At 38.7% G+C, this 23,260-nt stretch overlaps 1 protein-coding gene across 1 annotated transcript in view; it reads right to left on the bottom strand.

The window, feature by feature from the left end:
• The window catches only part of ABCC8 (ATP binding cassette subfamily C member 8), a 74,238-nt gene that overhangs the window by 13,508 nt on the left and 37,470 nt on the right, over window positions 1-23,260 (bottom strand). The window contains exons 15-29 of the mRNA XM_048306510.1: window positions 23,008-23,083; window positions 22,812-22,917; window positions 18,543-18,578; window positions 16,989-17,024; window positions 13,481-13,579; window positions 12,596-12,680; window positions 11,853-11,933; window positions 9,710-9,847; window positions 7,219-7,344; window positions 6,438-6,537; window positions 5,591-5,838; window positions 4,883-5,043; window positions 3,621-3,690; window positions 2,823-2,980; window positions 1,567-1,659 (exon numbers count right to left, since the gene is read on the bottom strand). Of these exons, the coding sequence (XP_048162467.1) occupies window positions 1,567-1,659; window positions 2,823-2,980; window positions 3,621-3,690; window positions 4,883-5,043; window positions 5,591-5,838; window positions 6,438-6,537; window positions 7,219-7,344; window positions 9,710-9,847; window positions 11,853-11,933; window positions 12,596-12,680; window positions 13,481-13,579; window positions 16,989-17,024; window positions 18,543-18,578; window positions 22,812-22,917; window positions 23,008-23,083 (1,613 nt within the window). The remainder of the gene's footprint in view (window positions 1-1,566; window positions 1,660-2,822; window positions 2,981-3,620; window positions 3,691-4,882; window positions 5,044-5,590; window positions 5,839-6,437; window positions 6,538-7,218; window positions 7,345-9,709; window positions 9,848-11,852; window positions 11,934-12,595; window positions 12,681-13,480; window positions 13,580-16,988; window positions 17,025-18,542; window positions 18,579-22,811; window positions 22,918-23,007; window positions 23,084-23,260) is intronic.

Here is a 23,260-nt window from a genome sequence, read left to right as displayed (position 1 = left end):
TAAATTCAGGACGGAGATTAACCAAGGGTAAGGACGCTTCAGGAACAACTGGCACCTCCTAACAGAATGGATTCCTGAATTAGTGTTATTTTTAGGGATGCTCACGCTAGCAAGTCTAAACTCCACTCCTGCTAATATGTTAGGCAGCTGAAAAGCTACAGTCCTAAAAATAACTGGGTTAGCAGCTGAGGCAGGAGGCTGGCAGACAGATGGAACACAGAACTCACTGAACACACTTGGCTGGCTGGGTCAGAGACACATCACTTACTGCAGGATTTAAGAAAAGCACAATTCTTTGACAGAGGAATTCATTCCAAAGTGACAGGAAGAATCAAGAGGGAATGCTCTGACAGACTGAAAATATTAGCTAGATGGCACTGAATATTGCTTTCTGTATCAACACCAGAAAATATACAGCCATAATGCTTCAAAGATCCTCTTTATCAAGTAAAAGAATATAGGAATGAGAAAAGCAGAAATTAAAAGATAAATTGATTTTCCTGCAAATTGAACATAGACATAACTATAAACTATAGAACACTGTTGGCACTTAATGAATTAAATATTCAATAACAGCAATTAATAATGGAAAACACTAAGCTGTTCTACCACTCTTGGGTAAGCTACCTTCAATCCAAAAGAAACAAACTCTTAAATTGGTTCTTCTTTCATTGAGCTATTCATAACTTATATAAAATAGTTTAAGTTAACTTTGTGCATTACTTCTACTATAAAATTACAATTATAGGAACAAATAAGCACTACTGTTTTCAAGGACAGAAGGGTAACAGTAATAATGAACTGACAAAATGCATAGACATCATCTAGATGAGAATCTAGTGGAAAAGTTGACCGTGTTTGAGTCAATTGGGAGAAGACAAGAATAGCCCTAGTGCAGGGAGAGCAGCTGGTAAGCTCAGCAGTGGTTTTATTGGTACCTCTGAGGTATCAGCATGACTGCCAGTTTTCTAACACAGATACACAACCCAGGCACATTATCAGATATTCCTGGGCTGCTCTCCTGGGAGCTTATGTGGATGGGAAAAAAAACCAGGCAAGGAAGCACTTTGTCTCCAGCTTGTGTTATTTCCAAAATCAGTGTAACCAGCCACATTTTCAGCTAGCAACCTGAAAAATAGTGTAGGGTGCTACTGTAGCCTCTGAAGTCACCAGCATGCACAGCTTAACTGACCAGGACATCAACACAGAGTAGTCTGTACCAAGTCGGTGCATATTAGTCCTGTCATGGAAACTGTCCAAGCCCATCATCTGCCACACCACACGCTGTGGTAATTGTGGGCTAATTTAGCTTCTTAAATCACATTTGCCCTCAAGTTCTTTTTTCAGGCTGTATGCAAGTGTCTGGACAGCAACCACAGGGCAGATGACCCACATGAGCTTGTTTTTTTACAGCAACCCCTCTACATACAAAATGCTTAGAATTCTTCAATGTTTGGAGTTCCCCCTTACCTGTGTTTTGGGGACTCTGGATTTTCCAGGCAGAACAGTGTAAGACATAACATTACCTCACTTTTGAATATCTATGTTTCTTAAAAAAAACAATACCTGAAGGCTCGGATGGTGGTAAGACCTTCAACAGTCTCTGAAAAATGGGAGAGTAATGGTAGCTGAGTGCTGTCATCCAGCTGCTGCAGGTCCCTGGAGAGGGTTATGAAAAGAATTTAGTAAAAAGCCAGTTTTGTTGTGCAGTTATTCTCTTGAATCATGCCCAGGAATCAGTGAAAAGGAATAGCATCACAATAGTCATATACATAACGTTCAGACAGATTGCAAAGCAGTGCTGCAGGGAAATGAATTCCCCAGGAGGACTCTTCTTTTAACATTTAACTAGCTGGAGTTCTGAATGGGTCTTTTCTCTTCACTGCCTTCACTCCTTTCTCCCATATTCTTATTTCTTGTGCTCAATTTTGTATTGATTTAGACGCCATTCTGTCTCTGTACTGAATATTAATTTAATGGAACACTGCAAATAGGAGCTTGAGTTAAGCAGAAGGCAAAGTGCACCCCCAGATAACAGCACAGCTTCTCACTGAGCCAACAGTGTAACTCACACACTCAGTAAATGAGAGTCTGCACTTGTCATTAGCTTGCACTTCTCAATGTCATATTTAATCATCATATCAGTAGAAGCACATGTAGGGTGAAATCTATTTAGTCTCAGTTTCTTCCAGCAGGAAGTAAATTGGCTGCAGACTCCCTTTCAATCTGTGCATACATGAGGGGAATATACGTATTTTTGCACTGCTGCAAACACTTCACAAGGGGGAAGATCTATCACCTTAGAAGGAGTAAGGTCTCAGATACAATTAAAATTTTTCATCTTTTTAAAAACAAGAAGGTACCCAGAACAGGAGAGGAGGCTTGTGCACACCGGATCCTTAATGGTTGGCAGTGCCACCATAGTTATATTGCATTCTGCAGCCTCTCCTTGACTTTACCTATTTCCACTTCCCCCTGGCCAGGCAGACTTCAGTTTCCCTGTCCTGTCACCACATTTTCTTGGACATACCCTTGGGGAGGACAGAATCCAGCTGGTTTGTGTCCTGTGAACTGCAAAAACCTTTGATCATGCACAAAGACCCTGCTCATGCCTCCGAGAAGTTCTGCTTGAAGAGCTGCTGACAAAGGCACTTGTAAAATGACACATTTCCACTGTAGTGGATTTGTCCCACTTTCAGACAGTGCCAAATGTGATTTGGTCCTTGACAGGACCAAATTTAAACACGAAGCTCCCCTGCACTGCAATTCTGCACTGCAGGAGAGATTTCCATTGCCAGAATGACAGCGGTCCGTGCTCTTACCGGGATGCAACTCGGAAATACTTCTGGATGAAGTAGCACATGATTGCCAGGGGAACCAGGGCAATGAGGAACATGGGTGTGACGTACGAGATCACAGCAAGGGCAGACACACACAGCAAGGTGGAACGGCTCAAGCACTCCAGGGTAGCTGGAATGTGCTGTACAGAGAAGAAAAAGCACACAGGATCTTCCATTACATGCTACGTTTAAAACAATACTTCATTTTCCTTTCTCCTGCTTCCTCAAATATTTGATTCCTCGTGTATTTTAAGCACTAAGCATACAGGCCTGGACTTGAATTTACTGCTGGGTTTTGGGGACATCTGAGAGGATTTCTGTGGGGCTGCTTCACATCTGCATTGTGGAGCACAGTCCTCATGTCAGAGGATTACAGATGGGATGCAAGAGATGATTTTAGCATCTGCATAAATCCTATGAACTGGCAGTGCAGTCTGGGGTAAGTAATGGTAATTTGAATTTCAGTCATTTTTATTCTGGGCAATAGCATTTGCCTTTTTCTCATTTCCTTTGCTCAAATGAATGTGTTTACCCACTTACAAGAAAAGTAGATACTCTTTAATTTGGGGATATCACTGTGGATCTAATTTTGCTTCCCTTTTCTATACAGGACATCTTATCAAAATAAATGTTTTTTCAATGTGTGTTTAAGACAAGGAACTCATTCAAAATGATAGTTCATCTGTAAGCTTCATCTAGATAACTCTGTAATAAATGAAACCTCACTTTTTTCAGATTAAGATAGGATAACTTGAGAGCTCAAGTGTATTTATTCAGTACCTGGTCGATGGTATTGCAGTCAGCTGAAAATCTGTTCAGTATACTTCCTAGAGGTGTTGTTTCAAAAAACCTAAAAAGGGACAAGGAATGGCAAAGTTTACAATACTGATATTAGAACTGATCCATTTTATTATTTTGTCTTACTAAACTAGGTATATCTATAGATAGATATATATATATCACAGAAACAAGCAAATAAATTGACAGCCACAGTAAAATTTCTCATTTTTCCCAGTACCTGTGGCTTTCCAATTAAATGGAAATATCTTGAATTTACAACCACAAGCATGAACCTACAACCACTTAGAACCCTACAACTGCAAGCATGTCCTCAGCTCCCTCTACTGCCTAAGCCACAGACATCACATGATTACACTTGAAAAAAATCCTTTCAGATTTTAATTTGAAGCCCCTTTAATTAATGAAAAATTTAAAAAAAGTTAAATCGCAAAGTCCTGCCTCTTTCTGGGAACAGAAAACTGTAACAAGAAGAACAACTGCTAGAATAATACATAAAAAGACATCTGGATATGCAAAATGCAAACTACATTATTGCTCTGCAACTTTTAGCTGTTCCATAATTCATGTGGAACCTGAAGCCTAATTTTATCCTGAAAAAAACCCTAAAAAAAAAATTCGGAGGTTTTTAATGTATGTGATTTCTCCATGATTTCTCGGTCAAATATAGTTAGCTTAAAATTAGCAAGGTTTTTTTCCTAGAGCTGCAGGTTTCAATCAAGATACACCTTTCCTTTCATGCATTGGGGAAAAAAAAACTTATGGAAGACAACATTCCTTTGCTGGAACAAAATACATCCCAGTGTACTCTAATGAAGCCTGTAATGACGCTTGTCCAAGCTCATTACCTTTCCTAGACTTGCACAGTCACTGCCTGACAGTAAATATTTCCAGTGATTAAGATGATGAAGAACGCAATGAATTATCTGTACAACACATTGATCAATAATTGCATTTTCTCCCTAATTAAAAACAGCAAAGAGAAATTAAACATGCAAGGAAGTAAATCTCTGAAGCCACAGTCGGGCAGGAGAGGCATTTGACTTGTGTCTAGGAACTCAAGCAGCCTGGGTACCATTTTCAAAAACTACTCAGAAATTTGACACCTGGTGATTTTTCAATGATATCTTAAAAAATATGCAATGCACAGTCATTTCTTAGTAAAAAGTGCACTTAGCAGACTGCCTTGAAGTAAAGAAGACAAAATGACTACAATGTAATTTGCATTACAATCAGAGAAATACCTCATTGGAGCCAAAATGATTTTATTTAGTAAAGAAGAGTGCAGCTTTTTGGTGACTTTCAAGCCAGTCCACTCCACTGCTATTGATGTGACAAGACATAATACGATGCCAAGGCAGCAGAGAACGCTGAAAACTTTTGAATATGGAGAATGGTCAAATTCCTAAGAAACAAAGAGCAACACAATTATTCACTTTAAATTATGTTTAAAAATTACTGTGAACACACATGCACAAGAGTGAAAAAATGTAAGAGTATATCCTTTTTGCTCCCTAAATTAAACTGTCCATGATTTAACTCATCTAAAGTCATAATTTGTTATCCTTTGGAGAGGGAAGTGTTCGCATGAAAATAAGTGATAAATCAGAAATTTTAAATCACAGAATACTATAAAAAGCCTAGGTTGCTGGGAGAATGCAGCAGTACAGGGAAAAGAAAAAAAGAACTATGATATCAAAATTACTTTAGAGACCCAGGTTTAGGTAAATCAGACTAAAATACAATAAATCTAGCAAAAGGAGAACAACACACCAAACTTAACTTCGTTTTACTGCACTGTGTATGCAAAAATGCAGTGAGCTTCAAAATACTCTGGAGTGGCTTTTTTATAGAAAAATAGCACACTGCATACAAATCTTGGAGCAGAGGTTGACATTGGGAGAACACCCCCCATTAAATCATCAGAGGAAGGTGAATGAGGCAGTGCCCACCATGCACTGGGAGCAGTTTTTTGTCTCTGGCTCTATCTTGATAGAAATGGCGTGCTCGGTCCAGAGTGCCAGGCAGTAGTCAATGGCCACCATCACCGTGTGCTTCAGCAGCTGGGACAGGAGCAGCAGGGGCAGCAGGAGGATCCCTGCTGCACTCAGGTACTTGCCACAGGCTCTCCACGGCATCTTGGCTCTCTGATGCAGCACTGAAGACAGGTTGTCTTCATCATCACTCTCTGTTACTTCTTCTGCAAGGTGCAAGAAAAAAAGGACAGCCATGCTGACATACATATTAAAGGGACTGGCAAGTGGCAGCTACAAACCAAGTCTTACCAGCCAGGATAAAGAGTGTCTTTAAGGTGAAATTACCTGCTCAGGCCTGCATGTGTTAACCTGCTAAAGTTAGTGGTAATGCACACTGAAAAATTGCAAAAAACCTCAGCACTTGGTAATCAATTTCTTCAACCATGTTTTTGCAGTTTGAAAGTACTGGCTTGATAAAAACCAGCTGGAATCTCTTTCCTACGTAAAACCTTAAGCAAATGTGTTTAGCTATTGACAGGTGAGGTTCACCCAGCATATTGTTTAATATAATTCTTCACTCATTATTAAATCATATTTGCATATAAGAAAAAATCCCAATAGTCTGGAGGAAAGGATGACTTGTGAACGCTTGCAATCACTCTAGTCCAGAGGTCAAAGCAATGGAAACTGCACTCTTATAAATCATGACCCACATGAAAAATGATTTGTTCTCTTGTCAGTTTGAATGGTGTTAATTCATTCTAATGTAATTTAGCTGTGAAACAGTAATATACTGGCAATGGGCTCAAAGGGTGCCCTTTACCTTCATCCTCTTCATCATCTTTCAGCAATGCTTCCCGGGAATACATCGTCCTCCGGAGATTTGTTCTTTCCAAAACAGGGTTTTCCTCAATAGTTGTTTCCTGAAAAAGGGGCAATTCATGTATTTTTAACCAGAGTATTAATACAAAAAAATTACTAGTTGTGATAAAATTGTTTCCACTCAGTGAAAAATAGAAGTGGGAATCTCGCAGCAGGCAGCCATAAGTGACTGATTTGCTACCTCCGTGTAAAACCAAAGGACATAAATTAGATACCTAACATTAATTTCAGGTTGTCAATCCCAACCCTCTTGGAATCTCAGCTTGGACAGTTATCCCAGAATTAATAAGAACTAAGACTACTATTGCATTCTTCTTGTGTTATAAGTATGAAAGACAAAACATCATCATTTAAAGAACTTGATATAGGCACATCTGAAAAGCTTCAGCCCAAAGCAATGATTGAATTCAGGTATATTTACAAAACCAGTAGTCAATATTAACAAAGCTTTTCCTAAAATGGCCCTATTTAATATTCCTTAGAGAATAATATATTGACAGGGCTTCCTATCAAGAATGGATTGGAACAGTATCAAGGAAATATGAGATGTCTAGATGAAGGAATTTATCTTAAGAGATAAATAATAATGGTAACACTAATACTACATTCATATTAAGTCAGACATCACACACAGCATGTCAATTGGTGTTCATCCTTTCAAACTAAGACACACAAAAAAAGATGTTTTCTTGCATATTTTGATTGCCCTGCCCATCAAAAACCTTCTCCAGCTCTTGGTCTTGTCGATTCATTAATGTCTTCCAGTGTTCAAAGAGCTCAGTCTCTGATTTCTGAATGTCCTTGAGTGTTCCTTCTCTCTGGATGTTACCATCTTTCATTGCAATTATCTAAAAAGTCAGAAACACAAGTGGTGAGATAAATAGTCGGGTGTGTCTATTTATTTTAGAGCTATGTTGCTGTGCTTTGACAGGATTTTCTCTTTTCTTAAATAAATAATATTTCCACAAAAAAATCTGCCTTCTAAAAAGACAGTGACATTATCTCTCGACTCTATCCCTTTCATTCAAGATGCTGAAAACCCAGAAACTTCCTGCACTCTGTGTTTTCAGAAAAGGCTGCTTTTAAGAAAGAGGAATGGGATCCCTGTTGGCAGACAGGGGGGCACACTACTCTTCCTAAATACAAGTCATTAGCAAGATAAGATTTTAGAGCTCTCTTACCTCCTAAAAGGAAAAAGCTTTTAGCAAGACATTGAGTGCAGTAGGTTTTGCCCTCATTCAGGCAATTAGATATGAGCATGATGGCTCCTTCTCTGATACCATGGACTGATAAGGAAGAGCTAGGGAATTTGAATCCCTAAAGCTTTAAAAGCATAAATAGTGGACACAGTTTGGAAAAGAAAAATACATATGCAAGACAAAGTCTGCAGGGAGCAGTTTCAGGTTTGTGTCAGTGTAACTATGTTATACACACAGTGTAACTATGGCCACTCTGGATCTGACAGGGACAATTGGAAAATGAGGCATGCAGATTGCAAACCCACATCATTAAAAATGAGTTAATGCACTATTTATTTTTCTCTCTCCCTGGAAACTAAGAAATTTCCAAGGGCGGGGGTGGGGAAATATTCTATTCTGTTTATTGCTAAGAATTTACACCAGAGAGAAGGTAAAAATAAAGCAAACAAGGATCTTTTTGTGATCAATTTATTCAGGAAACCTGCAATTGGACTGAACCTTGAATTCTTCTGAGGGTTTTGTTGAAAAGATTTAGGGGGACCATGACATATACTTCAAACTATATTTTTATTTAAAATTTCTTAATAAAATAAATATTCCCTCCTCACTCCACTGGGTAAGAATTGCTAAGGATTAATGAAACTACACTTAGGGAAAAAAACATGAACTATTTTGTAATAAATATTTTTTAATTATAAATCATACAAATCATTCCTTTGCTACCATTTGAAACAGTATGTTTCATAAAAAAAATCACATCTAGAAGACAATAAAAATAAAGCAATTTGCGTACATCTCATAAAACACCAACATTTAGAAATGGGTCTTACATTCACAAAGAAAATTAAAACAATTATACTGATGAAAGGCCACAGCTGTATATACTTTAAAAACAATTGCAAATATGTAATAATAAAAAAAGTTGTTAAGATGGACCTCATAGGGAGGGAAGAAAGCAGAAAATTCCTGTACCCCAAGAGACACTAACCAGAAAACCAGAACTGTGTTGAGAACAGTGGTAACTCTTAAAGGTAAACAACTGAGGGACAAGGTCAGAGCAGAGACCATAAAGGAGAAATGCTGCCCATGAGAAACCTGATCAGAACAAGATGAATGTCTATCTGCAACTTTATATCAAGCCAATATGAAGCTCAGGAAGCAGCTGAAATATTATTATTTCTAGAGACCAGGAAACTGCTGCTACAGTCTGTGCAAGATGTGAAAGAGAGAAGTCCTGCTAGGAGGTATAACTGCAGTCATCAATCACCACGGGCAAGGAGACCTGGGATACTGGAGAACTGCAGGACTAAGTGCAAGACCAATGGGAACCAATGAATTAGAAAAAAAAAGAATCCAAACCCCTCAAGATTCCTTCTTCATCTTTGACATTTCCAATTACAAACTGGTATAGAAAGCATACCTCCATTTTTTTTTTTCTGTAAAGTAGAAGATATAAAAAAGAAACCTAACAGAACAATCAAATACAAAAAATTTCTTGAAATCTTGCCAACACACAAAGGACAAAAATATTCTTAATTCCCTATATACTAGTATTAACCACAGGGAAATATTGGGTTTCTCCTTTTATTTCCATACCTCTAAATATCCACTTGCATAAATGCATCTTTTCCTTTGATAGCACAAATTCCTAGTAACATCCCAGCAGAGACAAAGGTGTTAACTCAAACATTTCACTGTTCTGAGATTTAAAAAATTAGCCAAAATTTTCCAATATAACTAATATTTTTGGATACTCAGTATATTTTAAATGCAACCTGCTTTCATAAGAGTATTAAGTATCAGCTCTACAAAAATCCAACCTATTTAGGCATTCTAAGATAGGAATCTCAAAATTACAGCATCCCTAACTGGCTAATTTTCAAAAGATCTTTAGTATACTTCTTCTCACTAAACTATTACTTGGTGGAGAGATGAAATGAAAGCATTGTTTGCAGCAAGACATGTTCCTGCCATGTTGTTGCCTCCTCAGAAAAAATGGGAAGAGGTTCCTTACCCAGTCAGCGTGAGGCAAGTACTGCAGCTTGTGAGTCACCAGCACAATGGTGCGCTTGTCCTCCCGCAGCATTTTCAGGATCCCTTCTTGCATGAGATGGTCACTCAGGTGGATATCCAGGGCAGAAAAAGGATCATCCTGTCATGAGGATAAGGGGTCAGCTTTTGGAGCCAGAACTTATGGGATCTCAGGAAACTGACAGGTTTTAATACCAGTAAAACCAGTTACATCGACATCGACATACAAAAGAGGCCATCAGATCAAAATTGTGCTGAGGAACAGCAAACAGAACACCAAACCTTCAACTGTGTTTTTGCTGGGACTCAGAGGTACAGTAATGCCAGCTGGGTCAATGCTACAACTCTTTGGGGTTTTCTGGGACCTGCTGCTCTCCCCAGATGTGTTCATGGCCCACACAGCTGGAGAACATGGCTTCTGTCAGGCTCCAGGCAACTCCCCAGTGTAGGCCTGTGGCAGGTATTGTATAGCTGCTCCAGGGACAGGGACAGGGACCATATTTCTGTTTCCCTTGTACATCACTGCTTTCAGACTCTTTTTTTTATTCACAAACCAATACTCTATTAACAAAGAATCACCAAAAAAATCTCAAAAGGAGCAATATTGATCATTTCCATGACTCAGCTCAGATGTTTGATTTGAGACCTAGATTATCTTACTGAATCAATCAATTATATGCAATTCATTTAGGCATAAATTAATCTCTACCATCTTTTAGCAAACTTGTTTACCTAATCCTATTTTTATGGAATCACAAACCTTGTGATTTGATATTTCTGCTTGCAATAGCAATACTGGCTGTAGGATTTACTTAGAGTTACTATTTCATACTATAATATTACACTAAACCCAGGCTTTTAAAAATCAGAAATATCTGAAATCAGCAGTAAGATAAATACAACCACTTAGATTCTAATAAACCAGAGCATCATAACATAAAGCACTTAGAAAATGCTTTTGAAACACAGTAACTTCATGATCCAGAATTTTCTCTCAAAAGTGTGTGTGCAACTGTGTGTGCACTGTGCTTGCTGAGCAAGGATGTTGTCAGCTCTGCTGCTGCACTCCTGTGACCTGGCACAGACCTAAACATCACCTATATGACATTTATACTTGTGAGAGTGAAGTTTCACAAGCATTTCTTTACAACATCAGCCTTAAAAGAACGGAGCATTTGCCAATATTAACATATAGGATTCCTGATCATTTTGAAAATATTAATAGCTAGAAATAAAGTTTATACTGGAAATAAAGGTGTTTTTACATTATCAAACCATAAGAGAACCTGCTGCTATTAGCAGGTTATTGAGTGTCCTTCACAGAAGGACAAAAAGGGCAAAAACCAAGTTACAGCCCAATAGTGGATCTGCTGATTTGCAGCACCTCACCCAACTGCTCCCTACTCTCCTGCACTCTGATCTTTGCCTGGAAATGCCCTACACAAGAAGCAAGCACAGATTGATCAGGGAAAGGTCTAAATAGCCTCCTTTTCTTTTAGGGGTGACATCTAATGTGCACAGCTTTTCTAATCCTCCGTGATTGATGTCTCAACAGCTGGACTCAAACCTTCCAGAAAACGGAGCTACAGAAGGAAGTCCTAAATTGGACAGCCAGCAAGCTCACTACAAGTGAGTGTGTAGGATGCATCTGTTTTCCCACCTGTGAAGCTGTTAGAACCTGCTGCCACTCTCTTTCTATAGCTGAACCTGGGACAGGATATACAACAGGCAGTTCAGGGTGCAAAAGCAGCTTAGCTCGCTGCAGAAAGGAAACACCCCAGACACCAGACAACATTAATTTTAGGCCTGAGACAGCTTATGAATTTCATGAATACAGTTGAAACTATTACATTTCTAAGACCCAAAGATAAAAACAGGGATCAAAGCGAATTTTCAATATACTGAGAGGGGAAGCATCAGCATTTCAATGTGCAATACCTATCTGTCTGCCTGCAGCGTTTACAAAATGCTTCCTACCTGCAGGCTAGCTGACAACAGATATAAAATACACAGTGCACATTTGGCTTGGCAAAACACAATGTGCAGTGTGTGACCCATGAAATACTCTAAATGAAGAAACATCTCCTGTATCTGCATGGAGCATAAACAGAAGGGCACCTACTCACCAGGAACACAACATTTGTCTGCTGGTAAAGTGCTCGTGCCACGCTGATACGCTGGCGCTGCCCTCCAGACAGATTAATACCCTGGAGATAAGCAGGAGAGAAACAATCAGACAGTTAAAGAAAACATCAACTGATTATTCATATTTATATTCTGACTGGATTATCCATAGCAGACTTTTCTGGGCAGAGAAACAAAGAGAAATTTTTCCAAAATGTGGGTCTTCAATGTATCCCTGTGGTGTTTTAGGGGGCATTTAGGGGGTTCTTTTGTTTGTTTGTGACAGTGCCAGTATATGCTAGAGTAAATTGTTTACAAATCTGTGACTTCTGTTTCCTTTCTCGTCACTCCCTAATCTTCCCTGATATGATAAAGCCATTGACTAAACACCTGCCCTTCTGTAAATGAAAGGGCTCTAAAAAAAAATCTATGCATTATTATTTATTCTTATGTTACTTCTAAAGAAACCAAAAAATGTCCTGTTAACTCAGGATATCTGCAATAGCAGCTGCAGAATAGTCAAACATTCTGATAGCAGCACATTTAAATCATTGCACCTCACATTAATGACAGTGTTTCCATATTTACCAAGCAGTGAGCTTTCAGACTAATGACCCAAACACACACTTAACTAAAAGATTACCTTTGTTGCCAAATAACCTGTAAGATTTTAAGAAGCAAAAAAATAATAAACTCCCCTCCATACATTTAAACCAAAAATAGAAGCCTGTAGCTGTTTACTGACCCTCTCTCCAATCTGGGTTTGGTCCCCGTGAGGCAGAATGTCAATATCAGGCTGGAGGGAACAAGCATCAATTACTGCTTTGTACCTGTGGAAACAAAAAAGGCAACAAAATCCACACAGATACTGCTGGAGAAGCACATTTCCTACCTGCAGAGGAACAAAACTTAACCAGCTGGAAAAAATCACATGGTGGAAAACATATTTGTTAGCTACTAATTGTTCTAATGGGATCTCTCTCAATCACAGGCAAGTAAGTAATATTTCAGCTAAGAAAAAGGAGCTTAGGTCAGCTTCCCAAATAAAAACGTTAAATAGTTAAAGCCAGGAAAAACAAACGTAACTTCTTCCAAGGTATATTGCTATTTTTTAGCAGTTGTTTTTCATGCCTAGGGCCTTTATTTCTTGTTTCAATATCCAAGGATGACAGAAAAAAAATGAGTATAGGATGCAAATACATAGTCAACCACTTTTTTTAAGGGTGGGGGAATGGAATACCAGCAATTGATTGTAAATATTTTACAACATCTGGTGGGCATTTATACTGAATAAAAAGGCAGTCCATTAATTCTTTACAAACAACACTCCCACTTCCAAACAGGTGATGTCCTTCCAGGAGAGGAAAACTAGTCAACCAGGTGTGAGAATACTGCATGCTAAACAAACATGGTCCTTGGAAATGAAAACATTTGTACACTTGAGTTCAAGTGAGACAAACCCTGTCCCTTGTGTCACTCAGGAAAAACATGGTCAAAGGGGGAGATTGTCACGTTCAGGCAGGTGCAGTAGGTTTGTTCCTACAGGGAGATGGGCACTCATGTGTGACTCACATGACCCCAATATTTATGGAAAAGGGGAGTAAAACACATCAGTGCTGGAACCTGTTACCTCTGTTTGTTAAAAGAGCTTTCAAATGTGATATTCTCTTCCACTGTGGCATTGAGCAGCCAAGGCTTCTGCGATGCATAAGCTACTGCGCCTCTTTTCCTGGGGAAAAAAACAAACACAAGAGTTCCCAGCTTACCAGTGCAACTGGTGCTTTTGGAAACCATTTTCTTGTAAATGAAGAAACTAGTAATAAATCTTGAAGAGTATTTAATTTCTTTCTTTAGGACAATTTCCATCAAGGAAATACATAAACTGATAAATTTCCAAGAGAATACTGAAACTGTTTACCCAACTGAATTTCCCTTTGTTCCCTCTTTTCCTGCTGAGAGGTGGGGTTTGGAGAGTCTAGCTTAATAAAGCCGCCTCTAGAGCAGAGTGGGTGTCAGGAAGAAAATTACCAAAGACTGAATCCCAGCTCTGTTTGGATAGATGAATAAAAAAATTTAATTGTGTAGCAGATCACTAGCTAGGCAACACATTTCAGGAGGGACACTGTAGAAAGATATTTTTCAAGTATTTGAAAAAGATCCAAACAACTCCACATATGCACAAAGGCAATTCCCTCTATCTAGAATGGGACTTATTTTTCCCATTCTAAGAAAAGAACTGGAGTTAGAAAGAAAATGAGTACATTATTCTATGCCTATAAAGGCAAGAAAAGAGAACACAGACAAAAAAAATCTGCTAAATTTCCCCCAGTGAAATGGCCCTCAATGTACCATCAGAAGGGACAATTTACCAGCGACAGTCAACAGGATGTCACTCACCACGCACATATTATTTAATAGAAATAATTATTATTATTATTATTGCTATTTAAAAAGGGAAGTATCTGCCCACTAGAAAATTTGTGCTTTTGTTGTCTGTGATGCATTAAGGATCCCAGTAATTTAATAGAAATAATTATTATTACTATTATTGCTATTTAAAAAGGAAAGTATCTGCCTACTAGAGAATTTGTGCTTTTGTTGTCTGTGATGCATTAAGGACCCCAGTAAGGCAGAGCTGGGAGAAAGGGAACAACTCTTATCAGAGCAACTGATACTGTTGGAAAACTCATTGGTATATCAGCCTTTCTCCAGAAAAGGGCCAAAAGGGGATCATATGCCTAAAAGCATATCTGTTTTCTTCCTAGCTCTGAGCTAATCCAATAAAAAGATAGGACCTCTCACCCCAAACGTGGCCTTTGTCTGCTAGACAGCCATTATGGCAGCCTATTTCTAGTTGGACCTGAAAGCAATTCAAACTATGACTTGACAAAGTACATTTTATTTATCTTTATAGGTTAAAGTCATTTGCCCTGCTCATTTTTTTTAAGGTTTTACCAAGCTTGTTTAGAAACCAAGATAGGATCCAATTTTTGTTGATGACCTGAAAAAACACACAATTCCACTCTTCTGCTAACATGCTTCCAAGTTGAAATTTATGATGGTTCACTAGAATTCAATTATGCTTTATGTATTTTCTTTACTGGAAAATGAAAGAGAAATAGCAAAACAAAAGAAAAAAAAGACAGAAAATATCCCTTAGGCAGCCCAGGCTGCAGCTCCAAAATCTAATTCAAAGAGCATTCAGGTCTGCCTCAAGAGAGAAGCATTTTTTCAATTAGTATGAAATTTTCATCCCAATAATTGAGAAAAAATTGCTCTGAGCATTCCAAGGTGAAGATATATTCCCTTCCCCTCCTTTTCATTGCTTGAAACTGTGCCTTTGCAGCTCTTAATTCTCAATGTGACCAAAAAGTTACTGCTAATTTAGTTTTTGAAAAATAGCAGCAAAGTTTTGAAGAAAAAGCTTTTACAACTTTTGCACAAAGTGTTCTTTGGTTGAGTGAAGATATGGGCCCTGGCAATGTGATGCACTCCATGCTGAGAACCAGAACAATGTCTGGGAATACCACTTGCAGTTGGATTACATTCTGCTTTTAGGACATCAGTGAGAATTCATTACTGCAAGGAACTTGGCAACAAGCAATGAGCTTGCCAAAACTGATTACAGACTGAGGATTTAGGAAGTTCCTCTAAATTAATCCTAATTGCAAACTGACACTAGGATGACATATCAGATCATATTTTGACATAAAAAGCTTGAAAGTGCTTGCAAGCTTCTTTTTCACATATATGAAATCTATTGCATGTCCACAGTACTGCTCACAGTAAAGAGACAATCTAACAATTGTTACTGAAACTGTGAGAAACTTGTGGCTAAAAATCCAGAGAACAAAATATTCTGCCATGAAGTGTGCAAGACTTGCTCTGAAAATCTGCCTTGAACATACATAAGGTTTCAGAGTTTTAGGACTGAATGCAAACCAATGGCTTAGCAGACAAAGGCATACAAGGGATTTATTCTGTGGGTGGAAGTGATTGCTTCCTGTCCCCAGACTGCATAAATAACCTCGTGTTTTCATCAATGGAGTGTATGTTTTCCCCTCTGATAACACAACAGACTAACCATAGGCTCTTAATTATCACAGAAATGCAGACAGAAAAATTCAGCCTTGCAATAAATAAGGACAACCTTCCCTGAACTCCCTGGAGACTATGAGCTTTGTCTAATATAGAATCAAGCTGGTTTACCAATTATGAATGAGATTAATTCATCAGAAACAACAGTGTCAAAAGAAACAACATTCACTTCTTCGCAGCACAGGTGACCAAGCAACAGAACAGATTGTCCAGAGAGGTTGTGGAGTCTCCCTCACTGGAGATACTCAAGAACTGTCTGGATGCAATCCTGTGCAATGTGCTCTGGGATGGCCCTGCTTGAGCAGGGAGGTTGGGCCAGATGTCTCACTGTGGTCCCTTCAACCTTACTCTTTCAGTGATTCTGTGATTTTGCGAAGGCAGATTATTAAGTTTAAACAATCTCTACTTTCACATTTCATCATCCAGGAGGCCCACTACATCTTCAAGGTCAATTAAAATACAACTAGTTAAGGGACATTCATATATGCATCTCAGTGCCTTAATAAACCTACCAAATCTGAAATGTTGGCAATTATTAAAAGAAAATAAATGCAATGGAGTTAGGATTATGATGATAGAGGAAATAATACATTGCAAAGCCTTTCCTGTGTGTTTTGGGATTGCAGACTACACTTTTATCTTGATTATTTTGCACAATTCATTAACTTCTACTATCACTCAAATTCAAATGTTCTCCAGATATGAGAGAAATGTGTACTGTTCTGTATTATCACTGCATATGCAAAAAATATGCTTCTTGTATTTTCAGCCTGATGGAAGGCATTGGAGCATTCCAGTATTGCCAGTCCTGAGCATTCAGGAAGAAGTCTTTCTGCCGTTATTAAACTTCAAGAGTCACTTGCTTGTTTTTATTTTAAATCTTGCAGTAGCTGCATACAGAGACATCCTGTTTGTCTTCTAAGGGGAAACATTAAACTCATTAAGAGCAGAGACTGCTGAACAACGTTCACAGAGTTACAGAACGACTGAGGTTGGAAGGGACCTCTGGAGCTTCCCCATTAGTTTTTAAAATGTTGTACCTGAATTCCATGTCAACAGGAGATTCTTTCTCTGGGCTGTGGAAAACAAACACAAGGGTTTAAAAATAAATTAAATTCTTTCAGACAGTGCAAGTAACATCACTATGCTATAATTAAAAATACAACAAAATGACTGCATAATAGAAATACAGCTCTTTTTATCCTAAAACTCTGCACTATGTGATATTGACCTAAAAAATGTATAGTTAAAGCCTCAGTCTTGAGAAGTGCTAAACAACCTTTGTAGAAAGCCTTCAACACCTATGAGCAAATGCTCAAGACCTCAAAAGACTTTGGCCCAAAATACTCTCTCTTCTGAGAACACCAAAAACGTTCTACAGGATGTGAGTGCAACAAAACCACCAGAGATATTCTTACAGCACTTAACCTAAAACTTACAGATTCCCAGAACATATGACAATGTAGGTAATTGTTTCATCCAGTCTAATATTCTTTCCTACTTTTTAATGCTCTTGCCATACTGTTGTGCATGTTATCTCACCCTTTGCCATCCAATTCCATAGGAGTTTCAAACATGTGAATGTCTAATTCTGATCATACTTCTTTTGTATCTTAATGGGTTCAAATGGTTTCCCTTCAACTTGACCCAGAAATTTCAGTCTCTCTTAACACAGCAAGGACTGTGAGATTTCGAAGTATCCTTTACCATGAGGCTTAGACATGAGGTACAGGAAACTCCCTCTTATACTACACACAGATGGGAGCAGCAGTTTTGCAGGACTCAGTCTGACAACCAGGCAACAAGTCTGAGAAATAAGGTAAATGAGAGAGAAGCAGCTGGAAAATCTAAAGAAAAGGCAGTGGAACAGCTGGAGAATCACAGAACCAAGAAAATATTCTGGTCAGTAAAAGCCATGCAATTTAGATTAAGTCAAGAAAAGAGAGGCCATATGGCACTGCTGATTTCAATAGCAAAGTTCTCACTGAGTCCAACAGGAACAGGATCATCACTTTTACAGGGTTCACCATTCTGGATGTTTGTGCCTGCCTCAAAGTCAGAAAGCTTTATTCTTAGTTGATTTGGTAGATATTCCCAAAATCCAAGGTAAGCTATGTTAATCAGGTAAAAATAATTTCTGTGCCAACAGGTGCACTAATCTCTTACTCTCCACACTTCTGTGTGTGCCTGAAGAATGGTAGGTGAGAAAATAAACTTATGACAGGATGTAAAAAAATGAAGAGAAGGGTAATGGGGAGAATTTGCTTTAATAAATGAAACCTTTAAATACTTGATACTATTTTTCCAAGTGCAGCATAATCTGGTTCAGAACTTTAGAGAAAAATTTTCAAAGACATATCAAGATAAAATTTTCGAAGTCTCCAAATGGCAATGCTTTCATAACAGAAATCCAACTCTTATTTTCATATCTTGCATAAGTGGTTTCAAAAGTTGTATCCTGAGAAAATGCTGTTAAAATATCACTGATTTTCAGAATTCTGACTCTTAATCTTAAGAACAGATTTAGAAACCTTTGGTTTTTTCTACTGCAATTGATTTAGCAGGAAAACCAGTAACTGCATACAGTACCATACCTGAAATCTTCTCCCGTCTCACTGTCAGAAGTGCAGCTGCATCACAAACAGAAAGCAAAGACTGTTTACTTAAGTGAGCACAAACAATCCACCCCAGAAAGAAAAACTATTAAATTCCACTTAGTGCACAGGCTGCAAACATTACTTATCACAGGGCTGCAGTGCAGCATCTGTTCCTTCTACACAAACTGGATTGATTTCATCAGGCAAAAAGATTTGGCGGCCCTTTTTTTCCTTATAGACATTAATTCGACTCAACAAATAAAATCACCTTCACCCTGTTCTGGAGATGATAGCAGAACTGAGAAGTCCTGCTGTGACAAGGATGCAGTTCCATTAAGAAAAGCTGATTTTCTGGAAAAACAAAATAATAATTTGTGATATTGGCTTTTTTCCATGACAGTAACCACACCTTTGCTGCATATAACAGGTTAGTGTGAACCCCACATCCCACCTTCAGTTGCCACATACGCTGTCGTGTGTCAGCCAGATCCTTGGGGTGAGGTGCCCGTGTTAACGTGGGCAGGTCCAAGGGACAGACAGGTTGTGTTTTTGCTATTTTTGAACGTGTACAAAGATGTTCAGATTTGTTTTGACAGGATGACTGGGCATACTTATTACTGATGCTAAATTCAGTTCCATTCAAAAGAGTGAAAAATCTGTGTGTCAAATGACATAAACAAAATCAAGAAGGAACAAAGTCTTTCATGCTTTAAAGAGGACAATCTCATTAACTTTATGCCAACACAATTTGCTTATAAATATCCAGGAGAGAAAACTATACCTGCAGATTAAAAGGTTGGTTTGAGACACTTCCATAAAGTTTACACACGATAAGCAATGACCATATCTAAATCAAATTTACAATTTGAGAGCACCAGCCAGCCAGTAGTATCTTTACTCCAAAGGTCTGTGTACTGAACAAAGCTTTTCAACAGCAAACTCACACTCCACTGGTCTTTAGTGACCATGTGAACTCAGTGGCCCCTTCTCCAAAAACCCATGAGCCTGTTCCATATGATTAAGTAGAAACACATTTTTTACAGGAACTATTGATAGGCTGAAAGAGAAGATACCTTTCCCAGCCCTTCCATGCACAACACAAGGACCCTGAACCAACTGTGTATCAATTCTCTGATCTCTGTTTCTGCTCTGTAGCTGGAAAACAATTATTCTCCATTTGGAGTTTTAGCCCAAACTTCTCAACCCACTTTTTCCCACTTTGTTTTATCCCTCCTTTCCCCCTTTTCCTGCATACTCTTGGCAATTAAGGATGCCTTGATCTCCTACCAGTGCTGAAATGCCAAAATAACATGTTTGATAATGAGGTCTAGATCTAATTTGTCAAGGTATTTTAGATGTCTAATGATGCAAACATGAGCCTACTGAGATTTTCAAGTCTTTTCAAGACAGATCTTAATTTCCCACTTGAATAAAATTGAATATCTGGATGTTTCTGTATTTTTAAATTTTGTAACATGTATTTTTAAAAATCAGTTTACTTCCAAGGCATAAAAACTTTAATTTTTTTAAATTTGATAAAAACAGTCACAAGATGAAAACCTACTGTTAACAACCTTAAACCTCTATCTTCCTTCACATTATAAGGACTCAAGATTCTCATGCAAGAATGTATGTCCTGTTTAAAACAAATGACATAATTACGTTTGAGCAAAGTATTTCTCAATTAGGTCTGTTTTCTGGTGTTATTTACTCCAACAAGACTTGATTTGGGACTATCAGAAGTGAGATGCTGCCCAGAAGAAATTAGCATGGCATATACTGCAATTATTTACTCAAAACCAGGTAAAATCATTACCATTTACTACCTGTGCAGAATGTAAATAACTATTTCTCTATTTTTGTTAAATCCCTAACCATATTATAAAAGATTTATACTGAGATGCCCTCAGCCTGCTTTGGACAAGAGGCATTAATCTGAGCTGGATCTTCTGGACACACACTGTAACACAAACAACCAAAAAAATCACAAATGAGCCATGGCTCACTTCTGATTATCTCCCTCCTTGCCCAGGAATAAATTACATGACTTTTTAAGGGTTTGAAACAAATAATTTTTATAAGAAACAAGCAAAGATGATATGCAGTTAATACTGTTTTATTCATAAAGCATGGGGGCAAAGAGTAGGGAAATGACTTGTTATCCATTAGACCAAAGGAAGGGCCAGGAAGAGCATCCTGATTTCCTGAGCACTGAGTGACATGTCAGCAGGATACATCCTTCATCTTCATAGCTATGACCTTGGAGGAAGGGAAGGGGAAGGCAATTTGTGTGAACTAATTCAGGTCTATTCTGTAACATGAATGACCGAAGCCAAGCATTCCCAAAGAAAGAGCTGTAACAAGGAACTTACTGATTTGGCTGACACTTCTCATTGCCTGAGCTGAGCCCTGCTGATTACTTGATAAGACTACTCTCCTTGAACCTGGGATAAGGTTGCATGTTCCTGGTCAGGCATTAGTATTTTCTTATCAAATTAAGGGAGCTTTCATCTGATAGTTTTACAACACAGGTGTGCAGCCCACACTGGCTGCATCCATCACTCTGAATAGGCCACTGCACCTGGCAGCAGCTCTGAAAGATGAGACAACACATAATCTGTCCCAGTGCAGCCAGCACTTACAGCACTCAGATTGTTTCAGCCACAAGTCCCTTTCTACATATCTGGCAGATAGCAGAGCAAATGTGATAACAACTGAATTTCACCTTGTGATACTTTGGCACATGTAGAAGACATGAAAAGCAGTTCTGACCTTTCCACTGTTGCAAAGCACATACTTCTAAACAAGTGCTATTTAAAAGCCCAGCACAGTTTCTGATCAGAAACATCATGTCATCTGTTTTAGTTTACCATCAGACATTCAAATTACACTTCTTAATCATGTTATGTCATCTGTAAAAAATTACAGCCTTCATGAAATGAAATTAGTTCACCTAATAAGGCTGCAGGGATTCTGTAGGGTTCCTCACCATGGTCTGATTTTCTGCTTAGGGAAGTATATTCTCATGGATAGATCACCACATTCTGGAACTTTGGCTTCTGTTCTTGTTTGCCTTACTAGCTGAAAGGGTCACCTTCTTATGTTTCATTTTCCCCACCTATAAAATAGACAACCTTCCTTCCTTCCTTGTAATATTGCTATAAAAGCATGTGCAATTCTGAGTAGTATGACTAGCACGAGGGCTGGATATAAATCATAGCTCTTTACAAACACTCAAGGAATTTAGAGAACTGCTCCACAAAATCACTGCAGAATCCACTGTGTAACAATGAAACTCCGTCCATCAGAGTATGTGGATTAGATTTATAGGTGCCCTGTTTTTCCTTCATTCCCAATCAGTTGGAAATAAAATTAACTGTTTTTCTAGGTTCTTCTGCAATTTGTTGAGATTTACCTACAAATAATCACAGCCCAATGGGCAAAGTGCATGGGTATGAAGTCTGGTACTGTGAAATAAACAGGCCAAAAATGTTCGCACACATCGATAAACTGTGTTTTAGAGATGGCAGGAATTTACTGGAAACCACATACAGGAGCTGCAATTTATTTTACCATCTGTCACCTTGCCTCAGGGTCAAGAGAACAAGTGCCAACAGAAGCTGTTGGAGTTCAGTACTATTTTTTTCCTTCCCATCAAGGCCAGTCCAGAAGTTAGACACAAGCGGAATCTCTAAGTGGCTATCAGAGTCCAGGTGCTGTGTCCCCTTGGGAAAGGAGGGAAGGACACGACTGACTCACTCCTGTCAGACCAGGCAGGATGCACTGGGGAGGACTCTGAGGTCACTGCCACTTGAAAGACACTCTTCAAATTCTCAGGCATTAGCCTGGTGCTGGGATGGAGCACACATCTGAGCCAGGCACTGCTCCTAGTGAGCCAGTACCTCTTTATAGCTCCATGCAAAGACACAAGCTCAGGCCTGGAAGCGCAAACAGCATTCTGTAGCAGCGCAACACCCCAAGCAAATTAATTCTGATTCCAGATTAGTTACAATTTCACTCAGCTTATGTTGCTGGAGTGCAGAATGCCCAAGAATGGTTGCCCATTCCTGTTAATGGAATGGACAGCTTGTTTCACGCTGGCTGGGGATTCTTGCTGATGTGAGGGTAAGTTTTTTTCTTGACTGTGTATCTAGAAAATCCCTAACTCCACAAGTTCCCAAAATAGATTTTGGGCTTTTTCTGCATTACCACTCTAGTCAAGCTGAATTTTAAACGAAACTAGAATTTTAAATTAAATGCCCCTACCTGCTCCAGGATATGTTCCCAGAGATCTTCTGCATCTCACCAAGTATGGCCAGCAAGAGAGATGACTTACCACAGCCCACCTGTCCTACAATCATTGTTAGCTGACCTGTGAGAGAGGAAGGTATACACAAGATTATGATGTGCCAAATACTTATGGAAAAACATCTTATTCTGTTTATCTGATGTAATTTTGTACCTTGAGGGATTCGGATATCAATATTGGACAATGCTGGAGGACCTTCAGGTGTCCAAGTGAAAAATCCATTTGTGATCTATACCAAGATGGGGAGAAAAGACAAACAGAAACCCAGCTTTAGAACTCACTTTTTTTCCCCAACATCAGAGACACTTCTTTTTTCCTTACACTGAGCACAGGAACAGAGTTAGCCTTTGCCCAATGCAGGAAATAGATCTTCAAGGGAATGACTTTGTAAAGGACTGTACTTCCA

This window comes from Corvus hawaiiensis, chromosome 6, assembly GCF_020740725.1.
Source record: "Corvus hawaiiensis isolate bCorHaw1 chromosome 6, bCorHaw1.pri.cur, whole genome shotgun sequence".
Taxonomy (NCBI): domain Eukaryota; kingdom Metazoa; phylum Chordata; class Aves; order Passeriformes; family Corvidae; genus Corvus; species Corvus hawaiiensis.
The sequence above is the reverse complement of the archived record's forward strand: the minus strand, read 5'-3'. Positions and strand labels throughout refer to the sequence as shown.